The sequence below is a fragment of the Natator depressus genome, chromosome 1 (genome assembly GCF_965152275.1).
Source record: "Natator depressus isolate rNatDep1 chromosome 1, rNatDep2.hap1, whole genome shotgun sequence".
Classification (NCBI taxonomy): domain Eukaryota; kingdom Metazoa; phylum Chordata; order Testudines; family Cheloniidae; genus Natator; species Natator depressus.
In genome coordinates, this window is record NC_134234.1 from 334,058,708 (window position 1) to 334,076,750 (window position 18,043).

The following is an 18,043-nucleotide window of genomic DNA, read 5'->3' on the forward strand; positions in this document are numbered from 1 at the left end:
AAAACAGTTGTCAGTTAATAAAAGTAACAGTACTGAGCCACAGCTGCTCAGTGGAGTAGAACTATGGTTTCAGAGCAATGAGGTTTCCTCCGCTGAACTCTTGTTTAAAGACAGACATTAAACACAAGGCTCTTATTCTGGGTACAAAGTTAACTTGTTCCTATGGCTTCTCTGGTCATCATTTCTGGTAGGAAACTAAACCTTTATACGATTGTCAGGTTACTCTTTGGTTGTCAGGGGAACACGATGAACACATTGCACGTATCCTTGAGAGCTAGCAGGTGCCTTTTACTGTACACCCAGTAGGTCGCTAGATGCTCAAGAAGCCCCTGCTTAGGAGGAGAGGCGACGTTCAAACAGAGTAGCAGAACAATGCAGTTACCCACTGCAAGCCTGGGCCTCTATGTCCAAGAGAAGGCCAAACAGGAAACCACCCTCTGTGCAGAGGCACAAGTCAGAGACGTGCTTGAGCTGAGATTTTGGGCAGAGTGAGGATTAGGAAGATTCCAACACCTGTTATGTATCGATGTGGGCAGAGCTGGGTAATAAAATATGATAGGAAAGAAAGAAGTCATAGAATTGTGTCACATAGGTTGAAGATTTCAGTTATATCATACACACACACACACACACACACACACACACACACACACCCCCACCCCCCTATCTGTTTTTTGGCTTCAGAATGGTACAGCATAAGGAAAATCCTCCATTTGATTTGTCATCTACATACAATAAAAAAAAAAAAATACTGCACACAACACTTCATTAACGCAATGCCCTCTGCTACAGCCAGGACTTTTTCTTTCTAAAGTCTTCACGAGTCACTGAACATCAGACAGGTAACTTGGTGGGATGTAGTGTTGAACCCACTGCAGACTCTCTGGGGTGCCACTCTTGGTGTGAAGATAGTGAGTCCCTGCGATTTCACAGTGTTTAGTACCTCCTTGGGTTGCAGGAGCAGAGAACTGCCCTTTGTTCTCCCAGTTTCCTTTTAAACCTGATTCCGTTTGACTACTCCAACACAAAGCCAATCCATTCGCTTGCCCCCAGGTGTCAGGATTGTCCCCTCAGATTTTCACATAGTCTCTTTCAGCAGCCCCAGTTTCCGAAGAGCCTCTTTCCTGGCTTCTTCTGTTGAGCCTCGGCCAGAAAACTGTACTGTTATGCCCTGGGGTCGAAATCCTGAAGGTCTAGGCAGTGAGCCTGATCTCTTTCTCATATCCAGATTTAAGTCGGACTGCCCATGGTCAAAAAAGCTTTTGGCAACATTCTGTCGAGCAACCTTGTCACTGGTGAGAGTTGTGTCTGGTTTGATCTTCATGGTCTTGCCCATAGGAAGGAGAGGGCTGGGATCGCATTTTAAGGTTGTGTGGATATTTTGATACCCATTAGGAACATTCTCTCTCTGTTCTTCCTGCAAGTCCTGTATCTTCTGTGTGTTTGGGGCATGATATTGTTGGACCAGACTTGGCCTTCCTTTCACCAGGCCTAGTTTAGTCAGAGCGTCATATCGTATTTGCTCAGAAGTTAGATCTCTTAAGGAGGAGCTTCTGTTGCGAACCAAGAGCTCATTCTTCTGCCACCTCTCTTCTATTTCAGCTGTCCCAAAGGCTGCTCCGTTCATGTTGGCCAGCACCTGGGCCTTGCGCACCTGCACATTGACTGCTGCCTTAGAGATAGTTTGGTTGAATTCTTTCCCACCTGCATTGGTTATGTTGATATTACTTGGAAACCGGTAGGATTTGGGTCCAGGCAGTGGAGGGTGCTTAGGGGCTGGGAAACAGTCTCCATTCTGCACTGGGGCTTTCCTTGTCTCCACAGGCTTCTCCTCCTTGGGGGAAGTGGGGGAGCTTGTCCTGGCCTCATCTTGCTTCTCGGACATTTTCTGAGCCAAGATAAGTGGAGTGGGGATGGCATGATGAAGCTTGGGGTGTGGCACTGGGCATGGAGCAAGAACTCTCTCATCGCTCATCAATGGAGGAGCTGAAGGGTGGCTTGGGGGAGCATCGGGAGGTGGAATCTTCTCAGGCAGCTCATTGCCCTCTGATTTAGGACCATCTGTTCTCCTGGCAGCCTCGGACACTAAAAAAAACAAATGGAATCTCATTAGGTCCTTGCAGAGAGTAGAACACAAGGCTTCCTTTCACAAGTATTGGCCTCTCCCCCCACAACTCCCCCTAGTCCCCCAATTTTTCACTTGAATAAAAAGTTGGAACTTGAGTAGCTTAATGTCTCCTCTGGCAACAAACTAACGCCTCCACTTAGACACTGTCTGTGATGGGTTTGATACAATCCTTCCTTCTGCTAATCCATTATTCCCATACCTGCTAGATGTATGTGCAGTGTTTCAACAGCCTTCTCCTTTTCCTCTATTTCTGGCATTTGGGCCCTTTCTTGGTTACTGTGACCAGAGGGGAAAGAAACATGTTTAAAACCCAAGTAGCGCATTTGCTAATGGGCAAGTCCTCCTCTTCTGCAGAGAGTCTGAGGAACCTGGCTGTGTGTAGGCATCAGGAGGCCACGCTCCATGGGCGCCACCTACCCATGTGGTGGGGTTTGGTCAGTGAAGCCACATTCCTCTCAGCCCTCATGGTGGCTCCACTACCATCAATGCACAAGAGGACTGTCCACAGAAGAGAGGGCTAGAGGTGGGTAAAGGAACAGGTGCATGAACAAGTAGACTTGTTACAGTCGTGGTCGTGCATTTCACTCCTATTGCTCATTGGAACAACTGCATGATACTTTATTTTGTTAGTGCTCTGGTGTTTCGGGGCGGGGGGCAGAAATTAGTAATGTTGAGCTACTAAGCCACATGGGTGGTACTCAGACAGCCTGTGCCTGCTGGGGGGAGGGGGGGCGGGAGCAACCCCGGAACAGCTCGAGTCACCCCCCTCAAGGAGTCCCCCCCTCAGAATGTAGTGCACCCCCTCCCTCCTCCTGGAAAGCAGAGGCCCCTCCCTGCAGCTTGCAGCTGATTCTCCTGCCTCTGTCTCTCCCGCTGGCTCAGCTGCCTCTCAAGAAGGGGGGCCAGGCTGCACCATGTGACCGAGCAATCTTTGGGGGGTGACCCTGCATGTCCCACTCCATATGTCACCTCTGGTGGTACTGGCACACAAACTTCCCCTACAACAGGGAGGGACATGGCGAAAAATCTGCTTTTTAAAAAGTATGATTCAACAAATTCAGAACAAGAGGTATGTCAGTACTGAAAAGACTTAGAACTTCTGTATCCTGAGTAATAACAGATTTGCTTCAATGTACATATACTAGAAGCGGTCACATTTTACCTGGTGTTACTTCTCTGTTCAGAGTACACTTGTGATCACTGTTCTCAAGGGTTGATTGCACCAAGTCAATGATATCTTCAGATTCTGAATGGCTGGAAACATTTTTGTCCGTTGATCTTGGGGAGTGACAGTGGATACCGCTGTCCTGTAGGACCTGTTCTTCCAAGTCATCATCTAAAGAATCAATCGTTTCTTCAAAAAACCGGAGAACATCCTTCTCCTCATGGGTCAGGTATTGGAGACTCTCATCATCCTACAGTTAGAGAAAAGAGAGTCTTAAAGTGAAAACAACAACAAATGCTAGTTGTCTACGATTTTGCAAAGACTGGCTAACTGTGAAAATAGAACACAAATGCAGCACCTGTTTTAAAGAAAAAGCATGATCCTAACAATTACTATCTTATCAGAAAGAAAAGGAGTACTTGTGGCACCTTAGAGACTAACCAATTTATTTGAGCATAAGCTTTCGTGAGCTACAGCTCACTTCATCAAGTGAGCTGTAGCTCACGAAAGCTTATGCTCAAATAAATTGGTTAGTCTCTAAGGTGCCACAAGTACTCCTTTTCTTTTTGCGAATACAGACTAACACGGCTGTTACTCTGAAACCTATCTTATCAGAAACTTCCAACCTTAATAAACTATTAAATACTAAGGGGGGGGGGGGAGCTTAAATAGCTACAACACCATGATTTAGGCAATATGGCTTGATAGAGCATAAGTCTTGACTGGAAAGTTTGATTTTTTGGTAGAACTACAAAACTATTAGAAATAAAGGATGAAATAGCCACTGCTGTAATACCCTATTTTAGCAGAGTGTATTAAACAAAATAAATCTCACTTGCTCTGGTTGAGAATGGATACTACAGAGTATAGGCTTATGTTTTCACAAACGTTCAGTGTTTGAGCGTCCGATGCAAGACAGACTAAAGTGTCTGATTTTCAGAAGAGCTAAGTACCTGCTCCTTTTTCGTGTCATATTGGGCTTCCAAAATAGTCGTTTTGGTCACTATCAAGTTGGGGGGAAACAAGAAGATTGGGGTACAGCGATGTGCAGAGACAGATATCCATGATAAACCAACTATCTACAAATTGTAAATACCAAGGATGAAGGAGAATTTGAGAATTAAAAAAAAAAAAAAAAAAAAAAAAATCAAAGAAATAGGGAAATTTAGAATAAATATCAGGAAATGCTTCCTGACAGTATCCTGACAGCAGAGGGGCCAGCTAGGCAGGTTTTGTCCAGAAGGGAATAATCCTGCATGAGTGGGGAAATAGACTGGATGATCCATGAAGTCACTTAGTCTTCCCTGATTCACAGCTCTCGACTAACCTGATCCTGATAACACAGCTAGGAGTAGCAATGCATGAACCCTTCTCACACTCCTACCTCATGGGAAGCACCCTCTTTTCCACAAGTAGAAGGATGACAAATAGTGACTAGTAAGGAGTTTTGTTATGAGACAATGGGTGTGGGAAAGACATTTCCCAACAGCTTTGCAGACAGTGTATGCAAGCACCCTGTTCTAGTCGCAATGAGAGGCAAGCGTAGGTTTGCTTCTTTTTCTAGATTACACTTCTCTCATCCAGTGTGTTAACGCAAGAATGGCTAGCAGCTGCTGGCTGCAAATGGGGAACCAGGCAGGGAATCAAGATACAAGTTCCATTTCCATCTCTGCTTTTATCTTGTTGCATGGCCTGACAAGCCAGACATGGGTTTTGCACTGGTAGAGCTACACAAGAGGAAACGCAGTTTACACCAAGGCAATGTAACCTGTGCCAAACCAGAGTAAGCTGTGCTGATCAAGCTGTGCTGGGGTAAAGAAGGGTTTGACAAAAGTGTGCACTGGTGCAGATACACCAGTGGCTAAAATCCTGGTGCAGGCAAAGCCTTTGCCTCCATGCTCCAGTCATTAAAATGGGGACAGTGCTGCTGACCTACCTTCGCAGAACACTATTGTCTATAGATGAAAAGCACAAGGTGACTGGCAATAAGCCTTAAAGCACTCAGTGGTGTGGGTGGGTCTGCGATTTAAATAACCACCATGTGGGTGTGAAGGTAAATGCTTTAGGGCTCACAATTAGCTTTGTAATCCCAAGCAGCCAATGGAATTCCCCCCCCCCACCCCCACTGCTTTACATTTCAGCTTCGAAGCCACCTTTGGGTCTTCAGAGCAAAAAACCCACTTGTAAACCAGCCTGGTCAGTACTGGTTGAGCTCCAATCAGTGCAAGCTTTCTAATAAATACGAGAGAAGTCTTGAGTTGTTTTTTCTAACACAAGAAGTTTGCGATGTTGATGCATTCCCTGAGAGCCAGCTGTATTGCTGGCAGAGTAAATGTTGCCAGACGGGTATGAGCAAAGCACTGCGGCTCTGGCACCCATACGCCACACGTTAATTGTGTAACCTGAAGCGTACTCCTGACAGACTGGGTGAAATGATCTGGTGACAGCAACTGCTGTGTGTCACACTGTATGGAGTGGCTCACAACTGTGAGTACCTACCTCAGGGTGGACTGTCAAAAAGAGAGCAGGCACTCCAAACTGGTGGTATGTTCTATAATTAGATTTCACCAAGCCAGTAACAAACGTGAACTCCTTGATCACTATAGCAGTCTTACCAGGGTGTCACAGACAGTCCCCTTAGACTCTCCTATCTTGGCACGCAGGCAAGCAGGACTTAGTGATAAATGGTCACCAGAAAATTCACACCATATTCAGGTTGCTTCCAGTCGCAAGGGACCAGTCACTTACCCCAGATCAATTGGTACCCTAGATCTTACACCAAAGACAATACCTATAGCCAAACCTATAATAAGCTAACTCATTTATTTTCCCTAGTTAATAAATCTTTACAGGTTAAAGGAAGCCAACATATAGCGAGTTGCAATCTAAATCCTAAGAGTGACAGAGTTGTAGTGATCTGTCAATTCAAAGTATCTTTCAGGGCAGACCCAGGAGGTGACCCCTCGGGATCGCTGGCTTTAGTTTGCGGTCTCTGGCCCTGTGACAGTTCAAGCAGCAAAAGGAAAAACAATTTTCCTTTCTCTTATTGCCTTCATTCAGCTTCCCAATCCATACAGAATGAGCTTCCTTGCACACAGCATTGCCAAGGTGTGACAGGGCCATTAACCAATCCTTTGTACTGCAATGTTCCTTTATGGCCCATCTGATTTTGCTATTTCTTCTGGATGGGCAGTGGAAAAAACCCAAACCCATACACTTCCCATCTGAGTTCATAAGTTCAGAGCAGACATTTTCAAAGTTATAAAGCAAAGCTTACGTATTTCCTTATAGCATGGAATACAGACATTATGAATAAGACTGTAGAATGTTTGTAAGTTGCTGCATGAATTAGAGTCTAAACACTAAATACATTCTTAAGACTAATACCTATTGAGCAACTAACAGAAGTGAACTGGTCTGGTCTCCAGCTATGAGTTTGTCAGTTCTTAGCGAATGCCTGCAGCCTTGGCAAGAGCTGGCACCCGCATACCAAAAAAATGTACGAAATGAAATACACTGTAGTGAAGTATTTCCATTCTAGCCCCATTTTTAGTTGCTTGTCTAAAGCACTGATTTCTTGGGCTGATGTTTTCAAAGGGTGGTTTCTGCCTTATGGCAGGATTGGGTTTTAAGTCTGAGCAAAATTTTTCAACTACAGTTTAAAAAAAGAAAAAGAAAAAAGTCTCCCATTTAAAAACAAAATCCACCCCCCCACACACCCCAACAAAAACCCAACAAACCAACAAAACAAAAAAAACACCCCACCACTGTGCCCTCCCCTTCCCCTTCCAAAAAGCCCCCATCCATTGAGTTGAAATACCTGGCTGAGGGGTGAGGAGGGGGGTGAACAGGGAAATAGCCCTCACTGTGCAATATGTTAACCCTACAATGCAGGATCAAGGCCTTAGCATATGAACATTGGTTTGCTTTTGACAGAGGCCAGGTCTACACTAAAATGTAGAGACAACTCAGCTACATCGCTCAGGGGTGTGAAAAATCCACCCTGAGTGACATGGTTAAAGTGACCTAATCCCCACTGTAGACAGAGTTCTCTGTCAACCTAGCTACCGCCTCTCTCAGCAAGTGGTACTGAGCACAGTCAGCCAGCGTGAGAAGCGGCTCAGCCCCGCCCAGGCCCGGCTAGCAGGGCCCAGAGAGCTGGAAGTGCTGGGGGATGGGAAGAGAGGCACAGCAGGAGAAGGACAGAGGGGCCCATGCAGCAGCCCTGGGCCAGGCCCAGGGCGGGAAGGTCACTGGGGAAGGGGCTGGGAGCAAGGTCCTTCTGCTCAGCTGGAGGCAGGAGCCTTGCCCATGCCCCTCCCCCTGTTGCGATGTCCACGAGCGTGTGGGAACTCCAGAGAGACACTGATGCTGTGAGTTGGGCTGAGGCCAGCCAGCCCAGCCCAGAGGCACGTGCTCCCAGTCCTGTGGCCCCAGCCCCCAGCAGGATTGGCTACCCTGGCCCAGGGAGGTGGGGCTGGAAGGTTCCTCCCAGAAGCAACAGGTGGGGCAGTCACATGGCCCTCCCTTCACATTGTGCCCCCCAGTATCGTCAGGCACAAGTCTATGTTCATAGCCATTTTTTTCTTTCCCTAGCCAAAAGTTTCTCTCTGCAACGGTCACCCAAGTAGTCAGTTTCTCATGGGAGTGGTGAGAAAGCAGCTGCAGTGGAACAATGGTCTTTTGGTTCGGGCACTGAGATGGGGGTCAGGAGACCCCTAAAGTCCAGATTGCAGCCCTGCCACAGGTTTATACCATCTATCCTCAAGTTTCGCCATCTGTAAAATGGGGATATTTCCCTGCCACAGAGGTGTCATGAGAATAAATCCATTGGTGTTCAAGCTGCTCAGATACTATGGGGATAATAGGCGTATGTCAATACTGTGGGACAACACTGCTCTGAGAGCTTGTGAATGGCTATTGCTTACATTATCTGTCTCTGTACTTCCATGGTGTAATTTGAGGAATTACAAGCTATCACTGCTCTAAGAGCACTGCTGTCTTACCAAATGCTCTTCTGCATTCCTCAAATTATACTGAAAGCTTCAGAAAAAGGGGAGGAATTTTATTACAGAAGGTGCTGGTCGTGCCAACTATAACTAAGGTTACAAAACCTGTTCTCATTATAACCGTATTTTCCACATAGTCAAAACATTCACCTCTTTTGGGGCTTATTTTCCCACTCTCTCTTGCTGCCCAAAAAATAATTTGTTTTTGGAAAGTTTAAGCAGAACCCCTGCAACTCCTTTTGATGCTGGAAAGCAGAAAGGGCAGGGAGGGAAGTGGATTTTCTTGCTCTAAGAAAAAGCTACTGTCAAAGGACAGCTGAAGTTTGAAAACTGAAATATTTAGAGTTTTAAAGCTGTTGACTGTGAGGGAAGAAATTTGGATTATAAGCAAAAAAGATGGGTATGTTCAGTTGGCACCTAATATATTAGAACTTAATGCACATTTGCCTTGTTTGGCATGAGCAGTGTGCACGCTACTGGAATATTTTTTGTAAAGGAAAGTTTGTGTTCCAGTGAGCAAATTCTCTTCTACCCTGTCCAGAAAAGTTACTTTAATATTAAGGACTGGCGAATATATTACAGCCATGGACCCAGTATTGCATATCCCATGATTTTATTAAATCTGAAAACTTTGCTACATTGTAAGTTTAAGTAAAGTTAAGCTCTATAAATGGATTGGGGGTGAGGGTAAAATTCTGTGTTTACGGTGCTTGATTTCTGTTCAAATTTTAAATACACTTAAGTAACAGTGTTGAAAGCCATCCCTACAATCACAGCATTGGATCTGTAAAGCTCTCTGGTTGGTCTTTTTTTGTGTCAGTAACTAAGGCCCACAGTGACTTGTGCAACCCTTGTGTTTTAAATTGAGTAGTAAGTTATGATCTACTGGCCCTTTAATATAAGGAATTTATTTTCATTTTTATTGCTTAGCATTAACTCTTAGTAGAATTAAAGAGGTGCTTCAGAACAAGAATGGTTAGTCATTTCCATGTATGATTGTGTGAAGAGATTCTAATTCTATATATACATTTAGGACTATAGACCATAAACAGGTATTTTACAAAGAACAGAAACACTGGAAAAATTCAGCGATTGAGGATCATCTCAATAGACTAGAAATAGTGTCATTATAGGACCGCTTAATCTTATCTAACATACTACCTACATTCAGCATGGTGGAGTCAAAAGAGTCATGGGGTATTATTGTGATCAGTCCACTGTAAATTCACATTAACAAGGGAATAGTTGTAGTAGAATCAAGTCTGCAATTCCTGACTAACACCCTTATCTCCTAAAATCTTACTGCCGTGCAACCTCCTGGGTTTAATGGAGAAGTTGGAGGAGCCTGGGTGCAACTAAGGTTAAGTGGGTACTTGTGCAAAGGGAAGGCCTGAGATTGGCATGTATGGAATTGCTTCACACAATCTGATGTTACAATGCAAGAATAGGAAGGGGGAGGAATGCAGCTGCTCACTACCCAGTCCCTGCTGCAGCTGTGCATTCCTGATTCCAGTTGGCTTGTTCGGAGCAAGGAGGCCTCCACCACACGCATCTGCGTGATGGCAGTGCCAACAGCTACCACAGGGGGAACAGCGCAACTGTGCAAATTGTCCTTGTCCTGCTGCCGTAGTGCACCGGTCATTGTTTAGGTAGCACGTCTGCGATTGGCAGTGGGTGAACCATGAGCTTGGGGAGGATAGCCCCTGGCCGGCCCGCCCCACATGGAGCCCAGACGGCCCAGCCAGGCCGCCAGAGTTCCCCCCCCCCCCCCCCCCCCCAGCCCTGGAGTGCTGGGCAGCGTGGTCCCCAGTCCGAGACCCAGAACGGCAGGTGGGCGGGCAGGCAGGCAGCATGGCACCCCACCCCAGGCCTAGAGCGCCAGGCATGCAGGCAGCTGAGCACGGCCCCCAGCCCCAACACGAGGGGGCAGGTAGCATGGTGCCCAGCACCGGAGTACCAGCCAGCGCGGACCCCAGCCCCCGAGCGCCAGGCAGCGTGAGCATTTGGTTAAAACCTATTTCCAAAAATAGCAGCTAACACGGGCATAACTGGAAGAGTCTAACCCAACCTAGAACCAAACTAGCAGGACACAATAGGGTCCATTGCATTCGTTTATGTATGAAGGCTACACACCGTGCCCAAGAGCAGTAAGTATTTAACAGCACACAGGAAGGAGGTCCTCTCAGTAGCTGTTACTAGTACAATCTCAATGCCATAATTCAGTGCCAGCACAACTCACCTGAGACATGCTCGAGCGCGCTGTATGGTTTCAGGAAATGACACTACTGCACTGATATGCTATTCCCACCTAGAAATGACTTCAGTTACTCACGGCTGGATTTAGAACCAGCACAATCTTGGGCAGCGGGTATAATAGGCCAGAGGAGGCTCTGCCCGCCCTGGTGCTGCCACTGCCGACGGACCCCATTGTGGGGTTTCATGAGGGGGAAGTTTGGCTTTATTATACCCCATGCAGGTTCCAGGGTGGCTGAGGCGGCAGTAGGTGCTAAGCAGTTTACCAGGTTCATCAGTAATCTCCCTGGACTCCTGAACCCAGGAAGCTGAGTAACAAATACCGCCCCCTCAGCCACCTCAGAACCTGCGTGGGGCATATTAAAAGCGTCTTCGGGACGAGAGGTTTTCACCCAGGGCATCTTGGGGTCTGGGGAGGCACGGCAGGGCCGAGGCCGGCGGCCTGGGACTCCTCTGAGCAGGATGCGGGGAGGGCTCAGGGCTTTGGCCAGTCCAGGGCTCCTTTGGCCAATGTGGAGAGCGCTCAGGGCTCCTCTGGGCAGGGGTGTGTCTTGAGGCTCCAGCCATGGAGGGGGGGCAGACAAAAGGGGCTAGCCTCCCTAAAGGGTGGCTGCGCCTGTCACCTATGAATACAATTACAGAATTAAAGCACTGAAAAAGGAAACCTTTGGTTTTGGTCTTAAACTGCTGATGCATAAACGGATGCTTGAAAAAGTCCAGGGCCTCATTTTATCCCCAGCAAGATTCAAATGTACAGTCTTAAACTGCTCAGCCTGGATTCAACTGCACTTGTTTCATCAGCTGTGTAAAAGAGATGACCAAGAACAGGAGCCCTTGCCCCAAATGAAAGGGAGCATGCTCTAAATTTAAAGCATGGGATTAGGAATGGAGATTCTTGAGAAGAATGGAGTATTTCAGTTTACCCACCCTTTTAGAGCCATGCAAGTGATTCCATGCATGGGGAAGGCGCAGTCATCTTTCACTCCGCTGAGAATGTTTTAGTTGATCAGAGACTATCAGGCTTGGAAGGGACCTCAGGAGGTCATCTAGTCCAACCCCCTGCTCAAAGCAGGGCCAATCCCCAACTAAATCATCCCAGCCAGGGCTTTGTCAAGCCTGACCTTAAAAACCTCGAAGGAAGGAGATTCTGATCTGAATGTTCAACTTTTGCTCAGACAAGGAGATATGTTTAGACACTGGCAGAATGTCACTTTTCATGCTCACAGATCTGTGGGCAAACTTACCTCCTTGAATAATGTGACCTTTTACAGTTCTGAAATAAATGGACATGGGCTAGATCACTTTTAAATGAAACTTACATTTTGGTTTCTGATGCTAACCCTTAAGTGTCTGTTATTAAGTGGTTAGGCAAATTCCACTCCAAACACACAGCATGGATACAGGTACCATTAAAAATAGCTTTTTCTAGTCAACATAAGAGTATGCTGTGCCTTAAAGAATGCACTGTATCTAAATGGATTAGAGCAAAGCATTAAAATGCAGACAGCTGCATCACATTTCCAAGCCTTCCTCTACATAATATGCTAAAGTGACAATAGGCTGCTGGCAAGAATTAGTTCTTACACATGGGCCTTGTGTACATTGAGAATTTAAGCCTCTCCCCCAAATCCGAGCAGTGGTACAGTTTCACAGTTGCAGCACTGGGGTAGACAGTTTGCAGTTGTGTTTAAGTGACCACGTCAGCCAGACTGGCTCTGAGCAGCGAGCATATGCTAGAGTTAGTTCAACTGTTTGCACATGCTATTGTTTTCCTGTGTTTGTTTGAAGTCCATAGAGATCTCTCATCCAAAGGTTGCGCCTGGTAACTGGATGGAGTTTAGATACCTAGAGATATGGAGGGCCCTTTCCTTGTAACCAGCTGGGGGGGGAAAAAAAAAAAATAATCTCAAGCGATACTTTCGCTTTGAATCCTCTGAAGCCCTGCAAAGCAAAAGTGACGCTGACTCCCTGTGTTATGTATCTGGATAAACAGAAACTCATTAATGCAGACAAAAGATAAGTTCTTAGAAACATTTAAACTGAATGATCGGTCTACCTTGTAGTAGCTAAAGAGTGCGATGCCAGCTGAAAAGCAGCTAGGGGTGACTTATAATTGCTGAGAGATATGTTAAGATGTAGTGATGAAATGTTTTGACAGCGTGGACCGTAAGGGAAGTCTAACATGTTGTCAGTGCTTCTCTCTCTCTCACCCTGCCCACCCCTCCCCAAAAAACTCCACACCTTTACAAACAGCACATGTAAGGTCAGTACTATTTATCCTTGCTTTGTAAATGAGGAAGCAAAGACAAGAAGTTTAAGTGACTGGCTTAAAGGTCACAAAAGGAATTGGTGTTGCCTGGGAGGAAGAGCATTGCTTAAGGCAGTGGTCGGCAACCTGTGGCCCATCAGGGTAATCTGCAGGCAGGCCGCCAGACAGTTCATTTACATTTGCACAGCCACCTGCAGCTCCCAATGGCCATGGTTTGCCGTTCCTGGACAATGGGAGCTGCAACTTGTCCTTAGTTGCTAGCTGCTTTATCTGCTATGCCAACCATTTAACGACATCTATTTAATATTGATGTCATTTAAGAGACTTGTCACACTAGAATTAATCTTTCCTACTGCACATGGATAAAAAAGCCACACAAACTACACAGCATGGCCTACAGAAAAGGCATGAATGTCTTCCCGAGCTTGGTCAGCTGAGAGATGCATGACACTGGTGGAAGTCCTCCATCAATAGCCAGCTTGTTATCCCTGCTGGGTTGGGTACAAAAAAACCCCTCTTCTTGTTACATACGGGAAACACCACAACAGCAGAGGATTCCAACCCTATCATGTAGGCATATGGCATGCTGATGCCCACTTAGATGAAGGTCGTTCAAGAGGTGGCCCATGTCACTTCTTGATGCCAAGGAGTAGACAGGTGATGATGTGAACCCCTGTTGCGTTTCATTTCCCAAAACCTGCCACTGACTTTGGGGGCCCAGCCTGAGACCTGCCGCTGTGGATGCTCAGTGCTTTTGAGAGACAGACATTGCCTGTGTCATTGCCTTCTCAGCGGCAATGACTGCATGGCTAGCGTGTGAGACCTCTCCCCCCGCTTCAGGGGGACTAACCACGTGGCCCCACCCTTTGCACCTAAGGCCCTGCTCCTGCCCCCCATCCACTGGAGCCCCAAGTGCCCACCATGCCTCCCCTCCCGGCCACCCCCCAGCGCCAGGCCGCCCCCACACCCCAGCGCCAGGCCGCTAGCCGGCGGAACTGAGCTCCTGCAGACTTGGGCACCAGCATGGGGGAAGAGGATGCAGTATGGGCAGGGCCAGGGCTTGTCTTCGGGAAGGCTTAGCCTCCCCGGGCCTGTTATACCCACCGCCCATGAATGAATCATTGACTCAAGTGTGAAAGGACCCCATCGCTTCCCTGGCCCCTCCAGCGACAATGCTTGAATAGTGAAGTGAACAGTCTGAGTCATTCTAATTGGAGGATGCAAGGCTCATGCCTCTCACACTCAGCGATTACTCATGTGCCATTTTAATGGCCACACACATGCATTTATACGAAGACAACTGTGTTTATGGTGATGTATTCATTACACACCAAATTATGTTACGGCTGAATGAGTGGCAGAGCCTTTATGCAGCTAGTGACAACTAAGGGCCTAATCTAATAGGAAACCGAACACAAGAGATGTCTACAATCAAGCACTAGGCACTACCTTACTAATGGTTATTCTCAAAGCTGCCCTGCTTTGGGAAGAGGGTAAACATCTCCAATTTCTTTTGTTCAAAGGACTTGTCTGTGTCTGGAACAGGTCAATGGTGATTCCAAATCCGTGGTGGTAAAATGCATGCGAACAGAATAGGGAAGTTTACAACATGATTTGATCTAGCAACATAGTCTTGGTTATTCCAGCTTTGTGAAGGAAATAAAATAAGGCATTTCACAAGCTATGGTCTGCGTCATAGGCAGAAAGTCAGACTAAAGGAGCAAAATGGTTACTTTCGGCCTTAACATTTATGTAGCGCTATAATCAAAATCAATAATACAGGACTCAAGTCAGTTGAGCTTAACGTTTAAAAAAAAAAAAACAAAAAACTACACTATGCAAAGAAAGCTAAGGTAGGTTAGGTCATTTAGCTAGACTGAGCACTTACCAAGGTAAAATTGCTGCACCTAGAGTTGCTGCTTCGACTCTCCAAGCTCCCACTTCTTTCAAAGCTCTCGAGTCTGCACTTTGGTGAGATTTCAGATGCCATTTCTGAAAAGTCCAACATCAAATTTCTAGGCATCCCACCCAAAAGAAAGATCGTTCCAAAGCAAGTTTGTTAGGCAGTGTAGAAAGTGGTCAATGCCTTATGTGCGGCTGCTCACCACGTTCATCTCTGAAAGTAGAAGAGAATTGTGTTGTTAGTTTAGGTTTGATTTTTAATCTATTTAAATGGCAGGGAGGGTAAACTGAAGATCTCGAAGTCTGTAATCAGAAAAAATCTTTTAATCACTTTGCAGGAGACCAGGGTATTTCCATCAACCAACTACATCTTAAAGTGCAGTTCTAATCTAAAAGGGGACTTTAAAACACATGGAATAGAGGGGCTACATGTCCATCTCAGTGACTTCCAGATCAGATGGGCTCTGTTTATCAGTGTGGACATTACATAACTACCATACATAACTTGGTCTGGGATCTGACAGTCAGGCTGGGTTTTCTGTTATTAGTATTATCACACATCACTACTACTGGTAATGAGATTCTGCATGCCAAATTATTAAGCCTTCAGTGACCTCTGTGCAACCCCACTACCGCCAATGGGCTTGATGGGAACAATTATTTTTTATTAAGATGCATAAGAGGAATGAAATCCAGTTCCATCTCTTAGCTCTTCAGGGTTGACTCATTTGTCACTCATATGAACAGATCCAATCTCAATTACATTCAGGGAACCCATCTGTGGAATAAGCAGGTACCATTTTTATAGTCACATTTCAGGGTGAAATTGCACTTTAAACCTTAAAGCGCCTCTGGCTTTAACTCAATTTCATTCACTGTCATGCAGAAAGATGTTTATTCCTTTGGAGAAACCAGGCTTATTGGAATAAAAACCCCATAAACAAGTATTTACTGATGCATAAGAGCTTTCAAACGATCACAGGTTTCAGTTCCGCAGTATCTGGCTGATAAGCATTAGAACTAGTAACGTTTTGAAGGAAGCGAACCCCTCCGCCCCAGTGTTTTCTTCAGTCCCAGACATTAACGTGAAGATAAGAGCATCCTCTCGAGATGGTGCTCACAAACAGCATGAGACACTTCCCTACCCTACCTGCCCATCTCCTCTCAAACATCCAGAGGCATTGACTAGCACGATGTACTGAGGAGTAACACCACACACTTTTCTGATGCACTGTCTTTTTCCACCACACGTTTCCCAGTCACAGGCAACATTTAAATATTCAGGAGAGCAGTGTTTCCCAAACGTGGGACGCTTCTGGTGCAGGGAAAGTCCCTGGTGGGCCAGGCCGGTTTGTTTACCTGCCGCATCTGCGGGTTCGGCCGATCGCCGCTCCCACTGGCTGCGGTTCGCGGCCCATGGGTCTGCAGGAAGCGGCAGCCAGTAAGTCCCTCGGCCCGCCCCGCTTCCCGCAGCCCCCATTGGCTTGGAGCAGGGAACCGCGGCCAGTGGGAGCCGCGATCGGCCGAACCCGCAGACGCGGCAGGGAAACAAACCGGCGCGGCCCGCCAGGGGCTTTCCCTGCACAAGCGGTCCCAAGTTTGGGAAACACTGCTGTAGAGTGGTAGCAATTCCTCAGTACACTGGGGTCATGGGCTGGTGTTTAGTGCCACCAGCTATCACATCTGCTACGTTAGAGCCCAGTGGACCATTGAGAATGGGGTCCTACTGTGCTGGGCTCAGTGCAAACAAAAAATGAGACAGTCCCTGACGCAAAGAACTTAACAGTCTCGTAATTTGACTCCTTAGGGGCAACACAAGTGGGAGGTGGGGATCCCTATTTGCATTTCCAGTTCAACTGGATTATTTCTCCTGTCTCACCCCACCTCCACCCCACCTCTCAGAAACCACTGACTATTTTTGCTTCTTAAATCAGCTGATTGGCATGTCACATCAGTACAACAGTATCTATCAATACTCTAACAATTCCATTCTCCTGCTCACTTCATCCTGGCAGAATGCTGTGATATACTAAAAGGTATGTATGAATGTCGTCTTAGCTGTGCCATCACTCCAATATTTGTCTTCTGGGAAGACTCCCACACAACGTAGCTAGGCTGCAATCCAGCAAATTCTAGGAATACAATCCAAAGTAAACCGAGCCGTGGATTTCCACCCCACTGAACCATGCTAAAATAGGAAAGAGCTGCTCTTGCAAGCAACAATAAATCTAACAGTTATGATTTCCTTTGGAAACTTTAATAAAAGCCACCTATCCATTGGAATGAACACTACCTACCTGGCCCTCTTCTTGTGCCCACCTCTTGCTGTAATTTGCAAGAGTAAGTACGTACATGCCCAGAATTACTGTTTCATACATGTATACTATGAAAACTATGACAAAGGTTACGAGGCAGGCACGTTCGTAATACTGCTGCAGCTGCTGGTGTTCTCATTTCTGCTTCTGCAGGCACTAGAGATATGCAATGGCAGAAGGATGTCAAATTCAAACAAGCAGCATGAAGGAAGAATGCATCCTGGGTTATTACCTGGATTCCTCAGCTCCATCTTCAGAGTAAGCACTGGAACACAGCACTAGACTGTTCACACGGCAGCAGCATTTGGTGAAAGGTAACACCACTATGGGTTAAAAGCTTGGCTCTGCTGAAGTCCATTGGGGAACTCTCATTGACTTTAACAGGGCAAGGATTTAATCCACGGTCTTTAAAGACACTGCTTACAAGTAAGGGAGGTTGTCAAAGGCACAAATGCCCAACTCTTACCACAACTCCATGAAAGCGGAATGCTTACCTCCCATTTGTGCCTCTGAACACCTCCTTGTAACATTCATGTAGGGGTCTTGGGTTGAATGTACTGAAACGCCACATTTGTTCCATAGTGTCTTTCAGTGAGCCCCAGGTTTTTTAAGGTTTGGTGTCCTAACCCTAAAGCTTCTTGCTGAACTTTTCACACATGCACCCCCAATTTTCACAATGGTACCCCATTTGTGACAACAGGTCACCAAGTTCATTGTCTATCTAAGAATTTTCGTGGCTCACATTACCAGGGCATCTCACCAAAGATCGCCTCCACAAGTTTAAACGAACCTAACCTAACCAGGTGGAGGAGGGAGAACTATTTGACCCAAGAGTCCTGTCCTGCTCCCACTGAAGTCAACTGCAAAACTGCAAGGGGGTCCAGGACTGAGCCCTCAGTGGGGTATTCTTTGCACCTGAAAAAGAACACTCAGATCCAATGCTAATAAGAACTCTGTAACAACAGTTGTGAGCAGCTTCAATTCCAACAACTCCACGTTATA

The 18,043-nt window shown here is 46.4% G+C and overlaps 1 protein-coding gene across 2 annotated transcripts in view; it reads right to left on the reverse strand.

Annotated features, from left to right (window-relative positions):
- Positions 1 to 638: 638 nt before the first annotated feature.
- Positions 639 to 18,043, reverse strand: part of PROSER2 (proline and serine rich 2) — a 28,922-nt gene continuing 11,517 nt past the window's right edge. For both annotated transcript variants that reach the window (XM_074952813.1, XM_074952823.1), the window contains exons 2-4: positions 14,713 to 14,940; positions 3,291 to 3,543; positions 639 to 2,085 (exon numbers count right to left, since the gene is read on the reverse strand). In XM_074952813.1, the coding sequence (XP_074808914.1) occupies positions 1,079 to 2,085; positions 3,291 to 3,543; positions 14,713 to 14,847 (1,395 nt within the window). In that variant the 5' untranslated portion in view covers positions 14,848 to 14,940 and the 3' untranslated portion in view covers positions 639 to 1,078. The remainder of the gene's footprint in view (positions 2,086 to 3,290; positions 3,544 to 14,712; positions 14,941 to 18,043) is intronic.